The 12517-nt window shown below is 38.2% G+C and overlaps 1 protein-coding gene across 1 annotated transcript in view; it reads right to left on the minus strand.

Annotated features, from left to right (window-relative positions):
• WDR27 (WD repeat domain 27) overlaps positions 1–12517 on the minus strand; it is a 954066-nt gene that overhangs the window by 655396 nt on the left and 286153 nt on the right. The window contains exon 12 of the mRNA XM_075339621.1: positions 3932–4002. Within this exon, the coding sequence (XP_075195736.1) occupies positions 3932–4002 (71 nt within the window). The remainder of the gene's footprint in view (positions 1–3931; positions 4003–12517) is intronic.

Here is a 12517-nt window from a genome sequence, read left to right on the forward strand (position 1 = left end):
AGGTGCTTCTCTGGTAGCTGCTCAGGGCTCTCATATGCTGCTGTGCCGCCGGGTATTCTGTGTATGGCTAGAGACATGCAATCTCTTGCCTTCCGGATTCAGCTACCAGGCCTTCAGTACCTGAACAACCAAGGACTCTGGCGTTCCTGTGTCTCTGCGCTCTGCTCTGGGGAGAGCTCTGTCTCTGCTGCTCTGTTCCCCAGGCTTTTTCTGTAGACTGTCTGCTTGATTCTGCTCTGCTCTTCCCTGTTTCTAACCCCTCCCCCAGGCCAGAATGCATAGGGAAGCTCCCCATGAACTGGGTTTTAGAGCTCCCCCTTCTTGTATGGAGTTAGGAAAGTGTTGACTGTTAGTGCTACCTAGCATGGGGGACCCCCTTCTTGCTTCCAGGCATGTCATCACCCCCTGTGAGGAGGGAAACGCTACTGTGGCAACCGGACGCCTGGGGTGCCACATTGCTTTATAATAGAACTTGGGATTTCTCAACTAAAGGTATCATTTTAACCAGGATCCTAGTGACATTATGGCACTGCCTCAATTTTATAGGGCAAAAACTTGGTGGTTACTTCTTTTTAAGAAAGCAGTAAAGCAAGTGTTGGTGTATAGTGGTCATAGCAACATACATGGATCCATGTGGCCCTCTATCTGGGAAGATGCAGGCGATCCAACTGTCTCCCTATTCATTTGGTGTCCCTGTAGCGGAAAACAAACAGTTATCTCTTACTCTGGAAAAGAAGGTGTATTGTAAAGATCAAGATGGTGAATGTGTTACAAGTTACACTCTGCTCACAAGTTTTGCCTTTTATGAAAAGGACGCTATTTGCAAAAGCCGGTGTAGTTTCCTCATTCTAAAGTGCAATCAGGACAGTACAGTACCAGGCGCAACATGGTGAAAATTGGAGATCTCAGACTCTGAAGTACTGTCACATACACACACACGTAACCCCCCAGCTTTATCATGGCTGGTTATCAAAACTGGGGGGACCGCATGCCATTTTTTTAATTATTTATTGAAGTCATTTTAAAAAAGCCGCATGCGGTCCCTCTTATTTTGATACACAGCCAACCAAGAGGGGCTGGAGGCTGCAGCGTATAGCCGTATACTTTATCTTTGCTGGGGACCCTACACCATATATGGGGACCCTACACCATTTTTTTTATTTATTTTTACACCATACACAGTAGAAAAATATATATATGCACACATATATATGAGAATCGGGTTTTAGCCGCGCTAAGAAACCACTGTTGTCAGGATGTAGGTTAAATTAAAAATCTCTTTTAATACAGCATCCAACGCGTTTCAGAGACATAAGCCGTCTCCTTCTTCAGGGAAAAGAGAAATACATGCATAGTACACAGACCAGTTACTTATAGAGGAGTTCATATCGCCATACTACTAGCTATGACGTCAATGCTCTCATGGTAACGGAGTGACTCATGGGCACGTGAAAAATGCAGAGGAGGAGTATTAACTGCTGAGCACAGAGCATATATCGGAGCATTGAAAGAAAATATATATATAATGAATAAAATATATGTAAGTAGCATGGAATAAAACTGGGAAACCATTAACCAATAAAAATATACATAAAAATATGTACTGTTTGGTTTTTCAGAGCGCGTCCATATGATGACAGGTGCGTGTGCTTACAGCGATTATCGAACTCAAAAGTTTAAGATCACTCAGTTGAGCACTAAGTGATTAGTGGACATCCATGACGCTAAAGCTGACTATTTGTAAAGGGAAACAGATGAATGAATCACCTAGTGGGGAAAAGAGTATATATAAATGTTTTTGGGTTCACTGATTCTGTAAAGGGGTGTGCATTACGTTTGAAATTTAGATACTCGAAGTGTTGAAAGAATTCCTAGAAAGCAGGGGATAGTGTACGTGAAGGGCGCTTGCACGAAGACACAGAGCAAGTTCTCAATGGGAACAAAGGTGAAACAAGTTCAGACCGTGGGAACTGAAGAAGTACGCATGCGTGAAGGCACGGTGAAAGTGACTCAAAGTAACAAAGCCTGAGGAAAGAACAGGCTCCATCCGTGTTCATAAATACAAAGACAGAGTGCTTACTGCTACACTAAGAAATGAAGTAAATGCGAATGTAAGGTTGAAAGATTTTTATCGCCCAATAAACATATATAAGTAGACTACTTAGTTGCTTAGAGCGTGTCAATATACCAGATGTGTATATTACATGTGATTCTCGAACTCAAGAAATTTGAGCACTGAGTTGTACACAGGGGGTTAGTAAACATCCGTTACTTTAAAGATTGTCTGGTTATAGGGGGAAATGGGTTTGGGGAATTACTATAGGTGCCATAGTGAAGAAGAATGATAAGGGAAATTGTGCAATTAACTTGTGTTAACAACCTAAAGACTATTTGCTGAAAAGTAAGAGACCGGAGAGAGGGCCAGCTTCAAAACACTGTACCGATTCTCTATGGAAAAAGGTGAAATAAGTTCAAGCCGTGGGAACCAAAAGAAGGTACATGTGTGAATGTACAACGTCTTAAAAAAGGGGGGGGGTACAGTCGATATTCTGAGTGTGAAAAATGGTGCAGGAGAATTTAAAACATATAAAACAAAAATTCTCTACTCGGGATACCTACGCTGTGAAAAAGGAAATGTCTCACATAACAATATGGTTGATTTTATAAAAATATACGATATAAAAAATTTTTGGAAAGGAATAAAAACTATGCCTGTAATACATAGAAACGCGCTGGGATAAACTTTTGAATAAAAACTATGTAAAACATTATGAGTATATGGTCCAAAATATTATTATTACACCATAGAAAGCAATAAAATTAAAATAAGAAGTGGAAGTGCGGGGGTTCATCACACTCATAGCAAAGCCTTTTTAGTATATAATGATATGAGGATGAAAAAATGAAAAAATATATATATGATAAAAGGTATAAAACGCATAAAAATATATGATTTGAATATGAACATTAATAATATATAATATGAAAGATAATATGCATTAATAATAAGAAAGGTAAAAATATACATATAGGACCATGAAAAATTTGCAAAAATAAAATTTAAAAATTTTAAATATTTTTAATGTATTAGAATTAATAATAACTAATAAAAAAGATCCGCTACTTCATTCAGACCAAATGGGTTTAAGGTATTGAGTTTATGTATCCAGAAGGTCTCTTTACGACTAAGTGTCTCTGGTCTATTATGCACCAAAGAACCAATCTGCTCAATGGGAGTAATCTTGAAGTCCAAACTTTTATTGTGTTGGATCGTGCAATGCTTGGACAGATCATGTAAATGGGCCGCTGCTTGAACCACGCGGACACTCATATGCTTTAAAAGGGGTTGTGACTGGCACAACCGCTCCAGGTGAGTGTATCTTTTTACATATATATACGGTTAATACCGGGTAAAACCCTATTTGCGCCTTTGTTTCCCCCCCTTCCAGCAGTACACCATACACACACAGACAGCGTCTCTGATTGAAACAAGTCAGACACACTGTTACACAGGGTGGCGATGCATCTGACTGCAACTAATCAGAGACACGGTGACTGTCAGTGGTTGAAGGTAGCAGTGCATCTGCATGAGGCTAACAAGCAGCCTCAAAAGTAGTATGAGCGGCCCAGAAGCAGTATACAGCCACACGAGAAACTCAGTAAGTATAACAAGCCTGCTTTCCTTTTTTTTTCTTTATTTTTCTTTTATTTATTTTAATTTCCTGAGTTGTCAGACCCAAATCGTTACCCAGAGTTCCCTGAAAACTCCGGGGTCGGTGCTCGGGTACTTTTGAACCCAAGCAGATCCGGACTTTTACAGTCTGGGTCCGCCCATCACTACCCCTACAAATTTGAACACCTGTCCTAGAGATTAGTTGGGTATCCAGGTATGGGACAGTCAATGATCATACTTTTATCATATATCACCTACTGTTTGGTTTTGGTTTGTCCTGCTTCTTAGGAAATTCACATCGTAATGGAGATGTCAATGCAAGAGGATCACTAGAAAAGAAAATAACAAGAATTATAAATATATAATTATATATACACTAGATGAAAACCTTTCTATTCGAGCGTCTGCAAGAGGAAATCACTGGCTGGGCAAAGAGATCTGGTAAATGACTTTTCACTCATCATTTACGTATTTGGGTACAAAAGTTGGTCTCAGCTTTTTAGTTTCATTGGTAAAAGTAGCAAATGTTGTATAAGAAAGTGGTTTATATTTCTTAAATATGTATATTATATGGCGAAAAGTACGGTCCTCTTAAAGGGTTATTCCCATGTCCAAGATCTTTTCCCAAAATGTAGTAGGTGTAAGAATAATATTAGCAAATACCTTCAATTGCAAATATATGCTCAACAATATCATTATTATAATAAAACAATGGATACAAGAGATTCATGCAAAAATATTTTAATTATAATATTTCAAATAAGAATCAAAAAATAGTCAAAAAAGTACATCAGAGACATTTCTATGAGGGACAAGAAGATGCATGCAGCTAATCAGTATAATTTAGTCCATATTATTCATCATTTGCATGGTGTTCAGATTTTTACAGCACATAATTTACAAATGAAATATAAATGAACATAAGATTAGTTCACCGTAATGAATTATTAAGCTGAATATTAATACAATAAAGAACTCCACATAATCATTATATTTAATTGTAGGTATAAGGTACACCACCCCAGTAAATTCTGCTCCTAAATTACTTCTAGATGTTCAAATATAAAGAAAAGCAGCAATTAATTAGTGAAATACAACTGCAATATACAAGTCAAAATTCATTAAGTCCCCAGTTGATTGCAAACATAATATAGTTTCTGCGTAAGGAAAATATGCCATAACAATAAATAATGTTGTATCAGTATGGGATAAACAGCAAAATAGTTTGAAAAAGCGATGTGCAATTAAGTAGATTTGTTTGATATCTTGAATAGAGTTGAGCGCGGTTCGCGGTTCGAGGTTCTCCAGTTCTAGGCTCGAGTGATTTTGGGGCTGTTCTAGATCGAACTAGAACTCGAGCTTTTTTGCAAAAGCTCGATAGTTCTAGATACGTTCGAGAACGGTTCTAGCAGCAAAAAGCAGGGCTTTTTACAGCTACAGCGTGCAGGAGCCATCGCTGGCAGCCTGCCAGAAGCTGGTAACCAAGATAAACATCGGGTATCCAACCAAAGCGCTTTGGTTAGTAACCCAATGTTTATCCTAGTTACGTGCAGGAAGCAGACACTTCCCCGCTCAGCTCACTCCGCCCCCTCCTGCCCGCGGCATGTACACATACGTACACACACACACACACACACACACACACACACACACACATGGTCCCGCTCGGCTTACCTGCGGTGATGAAGTCCCGCCATCCCGACCTCAGCGCTGTCACTGTCCTCCATGGCCGCCGCTTGTCACATCACCTCTTGCTTCCGACCCGAGACTGACTAGCGGTGACGTCACGGGCCTCTTGCGATACTTGGTGTGAAGGTGCCGGTCATTGAACTCAGTGACAGGGGCTGTCAGTGTGCTGGAGATCAGCGCAGGTAATGTACCTCGCTGACAGCAGCACTTGTCATCCCCTGCAGTGACCTGGGCTGACCCATTGATGTTAGCTCAGGTCACTGCATTGCTCTCCCAGCCAATGGGGAACATCCTGCTCTTCATTGACTGGGACAGTGTGGATCGTCATGGCAACCCCTTGGATTACATCAGACCTTGATTTGTTTTTCATTCTAATAAATTGGTTAAAGAGGGAATGTTTTGGGGAGTGTTTTTTCAAATAAAAATGTGTTTGTCGTCTATTTTTTTTATTACTGACTGGGTTGGTGATGTCGGGTATCTGATAGACGCCTGACCTCACCAACCCCAGGGCTTGATGCCAGGTGACATTACACATCTGGTATTAACCCCATATATTACCCCGTTTGCCACCGCACCAGGGTGCGGGATGAGCTGGGGCGAAGCCCCAGGATTGGCGCATCTAATGGATGCGCCACTTCTGGGGCGGCTGCGGCCTGCTATTTTTAGGCTGGGGAGAGTCCAATAACCATGGACCTCCCTAGTCTGAGAATATCAGGCCCCAGCTGTCTGCTTTACCTTGGCTGGTGATCTAATTTTGGGGGACCCCTACGTGTTTTTTTTTTTTAATTATTTATTTAATTTAAAATAACAGCGTGGGGTGCCCTCAGTTTTGGATTACCAGCCAAGGTGAGGTTGCCAGCTGTGGTCTGCAGGCTGCAGCCGTCTGCTTTACCCTAGCTGGCTACAAAACTAGGGGGAACCCTACGTCATTTTTTTTTTCATTTTTTTGGCTAAATACAAAGCTAAGCACCCCTTAGTGCCACATGAAAGGCACCAAAGGGTGCTCAACTTTTTCTCCACTTTTTCTCCACTTTTTCTCCATTTTTTTCTCTACTTTTTCTCCACTTTTTCTCCACTTTTTCTCCACTTTTTCTCCACTTTTTCTCCACTTTTTCTCCACTTTTTCTCCACTTTTTCTTCACTTTTTCTTCACTTTTTCTCCACTTTTTCTCCACTTTTTCTCCACTTTTTCTCCACTTTTTCTTCACTTTTTCTTCACTTTTTCTTCACTTTTTCTACATTTTTTTCTCCACTTTTTCTCCACTTTTTCTCCATTTTTTTCTCCACTTTTTCTCCACTTTTTCTCCATTTTTTCTCCACTTTTTCTCCACTTTTTCTACATTTTTTTCTCCACTTTTTCTCCATTTTTTCTCCACTTTTTCTCCACTTTTTCTCCACTTTTTCTCCACTTTTTCTCCACTTTTTCTCCACTTTTTCTCCATTTTTTCTCCACTTTTTCTCCACTTTTTCTCTCCACTTTTTCTCCACTTTTTCTCCATTTTTTCTCCACTTTTTCTCCACTTTTTCTCCACTTTTTCTCCACTTTTTTCTCTACTTTTTCTCCACTTTTTCTCCACTTTTTCTCCATTTTTTCTCCACTTTTTCTCCACTTTTTCTCCACTTTTTCTCCACTTTTTCTCCATTTTTTCTCCACTTTTTCTCCACTTTTTCTCCACTTTTTCTCCACTTTTTCTCCACTTTTTCTCCACTTTTTCTCCACTTTTTCTCCACTTTTTCTCCATTTTTTCTCCACTTTTTCTCCACTTTTTCTCCACTTTTTCTCCACTTTTTCTCCATTTTTTCTCCACTTTTTCTCCACTTTTTCTCCACTTTTTCTCCACTTTTTCTCCACTTTTTCTCCATTTTTTTCTCCACTTTTTCTCCACTTTTTCTACATTTTTTTCTCCACTTTTTCTCCACTTTTTCTCCACTTTTTCTCCATTTTTTTCTCCACTTTTTCTCCACTTTTTCTACATTTTTTTCTCCACTTTTTCTCCATTTTTACTCCACTTTTTCTCCACTTTTTCTCCATTTTTTCTCCACTTTTTCTCCACTTTTTCTCCACACTTTTTCTCCATTTTTTTCTCCACTTTTTCTCCACTTTTTCTCCATTTTTTTCTCCACTTTTTCTCCACTTTTTCTCCATTTTTTTTCTCCACTTTTTCTCCATTTTTTTCTCCACTTTTTCTCCACTTTTTCTACATTTTTTTCTCCACTTTTTCTCCATTTTTACTCCACTTTTTCTCCACTTTTTCTCCATTTTTTTCTCCACTTTTTCTCCACTTTTTCTCCACTTTTTCTCCATTTTTTTCTCCACTTTTTCTCCACTTTTTCTCCATTTTTACTCCACTTTTTCTCCACTTTTTCTCCACTTTTTCTCCACTTTTTCTCCACTTTTTCTCCACTTTTTTCTCCACTTTTTTCTCCACTTTTTCTCCATTTTTTTCTCTACTTTTTCTCCACTTTTTCTCCACTTTTTCTCCACTTTTTCTCCATTTTTTCTCCACTTTTTCTCCATTTTTTCTCCACTTTTTCTCCACTTTTTCTCCACTTTTTCTCCATTTTTTTCTCCACTTTTTCTCCACTTTTTCTACATTTTTTTCTCCACTTTTTCTCCACTTTTTCTCCACTTTTTCTCCATTTTTTTCTCCACTTTTTCTCCACTTTTTCTACATTTTTTTCTCCACTTTTTCTCCATTTTTACTCCACTTTTTCTCCACTTTTTCTCCATTTTTTCTCCACTTTTTCTCCACTTTTTCTCCACACTTTTTCTCCATTTTTTTCTCCACTTTTTCTCCACTTTTTCTCCATTTTTTCTCCACTTTTTCTCCACTTTTTCTCCATTTTTTTTCTCCACTTTTTCTCCATTTTTTTCTCCACTTTTTCTCCACTTTTTCTACATTTTTTTCTCCACTTTTTCTCCATTTTTACTCCACTTTTTCTCCACACTTTTTCTCCATTTTTTTCTCCACTTTTTCTCCACTTTTTCTCCATTTTTTTCTCCACTTTTTCTCCACTTTTTCTCCATTTTTTTCTCCACTTTTTCTCCATTTTTTTCTCCACTTTTTCTCCACTTTTTCTACATTTTTTTCTCCACTTTTTCTCCATTTTTACTCCACTTTTTCTCCACTTTTTCTCCATTTTTTTCTCCACTTTTTCTCCACTTTTTCTACATTTTTTCTACATTTTTTTCTCCATTTTTTCTCCACTTTTTCTCCATTTTTACTCCACTTTTTCTCCACTTTTTCTACATTTTTTCTCCACTTTTTCTCCACTTTTTCTCCACTTTTTCTCCACTTTTTCTCCACTTTTTCTCCATTTTTTTCTCCACTTTTTCTCCACTTTTTCTCCATTTTTTTCTCTAGTTTTTCTCCACTTTTTCTCCACTTTTTCTCCATTTTTTCTCCATTTTTTCTCCACTTTTTCTCCACTTTTTCTCCACTTTTTCTCCACTTTTTCTCCACTTTTTCTCCACTTTTTCTCCATTTTTTTCTCCACTTTTTCTCCACTTTTTCTCCATTTTTTCTCCACTTTTTCTCCACTTTTTCTCCACTTTTTCTCCATTTTTTTCTCCACTTTTTCTCCACTTTTTCTACATTTTTTTCTCCACTTTTTCTCCATTTTTACTCCACTTTTTCTCCACTTTTTCTACATTTTTTCTCCACTCTTTCTCCACTTTTTCTCCACACTTTTTCTCCATTTTTTTCTCCACTTTTTCTCCACTTTTTCTCCATTTTTTTTCCTCCACTTTTTCTCCATTTTTTTCTCCACTTTTTCTCCACTTTTTCTACATTTTTTTCTCCACTTTTTCTACATTTTTACTCCACTTTTTCTCCACTTTTTCTCCACTTTTTCTCCATTTTTTCTCCACTTTTTCTCCACTTTTTCTCCATTTTTTTCTCCATTTTTTCTCCACTTTTTCTCCATTTTTACTCCACTTTTTCTCCACTTTTTCTCCACTTTTTCTCCACTTTTTCTACATTTTTTCTCCACTTTTTCTCTACTTTTTCTCCACTTTTTCTCCACTTTTTCTCCATTTTTTTCTCCACTTTTTCTCCACTTTTTCTCCATTTTTTTCTCTACTTTTTCTCCACTTTTTCTCCACTTTTTCTCCACTTTTTCTCCATTTTTTCTCCACTTTTTCTCCACTTTTTCTCCACTTTTTCTCCACTTTTTCTCCACTTTTTCTCCACTTTTTCTACATTTTTTTCTCCACTTTTTCTCCACTTTTTCTCCATTTTTTCTCCACTTTTTCTCCACTTTTTCTCCATTTTTTTCTCCACTTTTTCTCCACTTTTTCTCCACTTTTTCTCCACTTTTTCTCCATTTTTTCTCCACTTTTTCTCCACTTTTTCTCCACTTTTTCTCCACTTTTTCTCCATTTTTTCTCCACTATTTCTCCACTTTTTCTCCACTTTTTCTCCATTTTTTTCTCTACTTTTTCTCCACTTTTTCTCCACTTTTTCTCCACTTTTTCTCCACTTTTTCTCCATTTTTTCTCCACTTTTTCTCCACTCTTTCTCCACTTTTTCTCCACTTTTTCTCCATTTTTTTCTCCACTTTTTCTCCACTTTTTCTCCACTTTTTCTCCACTTTTTCTCCACTTTTTCTTCATTTTTTTCTCCTTTTTTTCTCCACTTTTTCTACATTTTTTTCTACATTTTTTCTCCACTTTTTCCAAAATTTTAATCCACTTTTTCTCCACTTTTTCTCCACTTTTTCTCCACTTTTTCTCCACTTTTTCTCCATTTTTTTCTCCACTTTTTCTCCACTTTTTCTACATTTTTTTCTCCACTTTTTCTCCATTTTTACTCCACTTTTTTTCCACTTTTTCTCCACTTTTTTCTCCATTTTTTCTCCACTTTTTCTCCACTTTTTCTCCATTTTTTTCTCCACTTTTTCTCCACTTTTTCTACATTTTTTTCTCCATTTTTTCTCCACTTTTTCTCCATTTTTACTCCACTTTTTCTCCACTTTTTCTCCACTTTTTCTCCATTTTTTCTCCACTTTTTCTCCACTTTTTCTCCACTTTTTTCTCCACTTTTTACTCCACTTTTTCTCCACTTTTTCTCCATTTTTTCTCCACTTTTTCTCCACTTTTTCTCCACTTTTTTCTCCACTTTTTCTCCACTTTTTCTCCACTTTTTCTCCACTTTTTCTCCACTTTTTCTCCACTTTTTCTCCACTTTTTCTCCATTTTTTTCTCCACTTTTTCTCCACTTTTTCTCCACTTTTTTCTCCACTTTTTATCCACTTTTTCTCCGTTCTTTTTCTATGGTCAGTCTACCCATTAGTTCTGCCATGCATACTGTAGCTCTACACCTACTGCACATGTTACTTTATGATTGACATCTCTTTCGTACCAGAGCTGTCTAAGCCTACTCTGACCCCATATTTGTCATTACTATATTGTCCTTGTACTGTATTATGACATTTGTATCATGTGTTTCATTTCTTGCTGTGTTGCAATTTTTTTGCTGCATCCCAATTGTACCTCTACATTGTTCGAGTTTATGTTATTGTTCTCTCACTCTTATGTGATACTGATTATTGTCATTTTTCATGATTACAAGCAGATAAGTCCAATCTGACGAAGGCTCAGGCCGAAACGTCATTTGTAACTTGTTTTGGACAAAAACATATATGCTTATGAAAATTTTTTTTTCTTAATACGGACCAATAAAGAGTGATTTTGCATTACTATCCGTTGTGACTTACTGACTTAGTCTGGGAGATTTAGAGTGCCAAGGTTACTCACTAATTTTATCTATTATTACCTCTGAGCACCTATATACCAGTGAGCAGAGCTTCCTCTACAGTAGTTCTCCTGATTAGGCATGCCCTTACCTCATGAGCAGGGCATTGCAGCTTTGGTAGCAACCATTACGACATGGACTCTGCTGCTGTGGACCCGGGGAGAGTGAGTGCAGATTCATTGCACCCGCACTCCTCACATGAAGGGTCCGCACTCCTAGAAAATGGGGGATACGTTCCCTGAGTGTCTCCCCCCCCCGATATTCTAGACGGTCCAGAGTCGTCGTGGGACCCCTTTATTTTTTTTCTTACAATAAATTGGTGAAAGAGGAAATGTTTTGGGGACTGTTTTTTCAAATAAATTTCTTTTGTCGATTTTTTTTTTTTTTTGTTAGTACTGACAGTTTATGATGTTGGGTATCTAATAGACGCCATGACATCACAAACTGCTGGGCTTGATCTCAGGTGACTTTACAGCTAGTATCAACCCGATTTATTACCCCGTTTGCCACTGCACCAGGGCACGGGATGAGCTGGGGTGAAGCGCCAGGATTGGCGCATCTAGTGGATGCGCCACGTCTGGGGTGCCTGCGGCCTGCTATTTTTAGGCTGTGAAGGCCCAATAACTATGGACCTTCCCACCCTGAGAATACCAGACCACAGCTGTCCGCTTTACCTTGGCTGGTGATCCAATTTGGGGGGGACCCTACTTTTATTGTGTAATTATTAATATTTATAAAATAATTATAAAAAAGAGCCTGAGGGGACCTCCACATTGGATCCCCAACCACGGTAAAGCTGCCAGCTGTGGTTTTCAGGCTACAGCCGTCTGCTTTACCCTAGCTGGCTATCAAAAATGGGGGGACCCAACGTCATTTTTTTTTTTAACTATTTTTTAAATAGAAAAAATTAATGGGCTTCCCTGTATTTTAATTGCCAACCAAGGTAACGGCAGGCAGATGGGGGTGGCAACCCATAGCTGTCTGCTTTATCTGCTGAGAATCAAAAATACCGCGGAGCGCTACGTCATTTTTTTAAAGATTTATTTTTACAGCACTGTGATGTCCAGCAATCAAAATACAGGGAAGCCCATTTTATTTTTAGTTATTTAAATAAATAATTAAAAAAAATGTATATGGGCTCCCGCTGCATTTTTTGTATTGCTAGCTAAGGGTAATCCAAGCAGCTACTGGCTGCTGACCCCCACTGCTTGGTGTTACCTTCACTGGCAATGGAAAATCCAGGGAAGCATTTTTTTTTTTTTGCCAAAAAACTACAAAAAAAGGACGTGAGCTTCGCCATATTTTTGTATGCTAGCCAGGTACAGCAGGCAGGTGCTGGAAGAGTTGGATACAGCGCCAGAAGATGGCGCTTCTATGAAAGTGCCATTTTCTGAGGCGG

The sequence above is a fragment of the Anomaloglossus baeobatrachus genome, chromosome 3 (assembly GCF_048569485.1).
Source record: "Anomaloglossus baeobatrachus isolate aAnoBae1 chromosome 3, aAnoBae1.hap1, whole genome shotgun sequence".
Lineage (NCBI taxonomy): Eukaryota > Metazoa > Chordata > Amphibia > Anura > Aromobatidae > Anomaloglossus > Anomaloglossus baeobatrachus.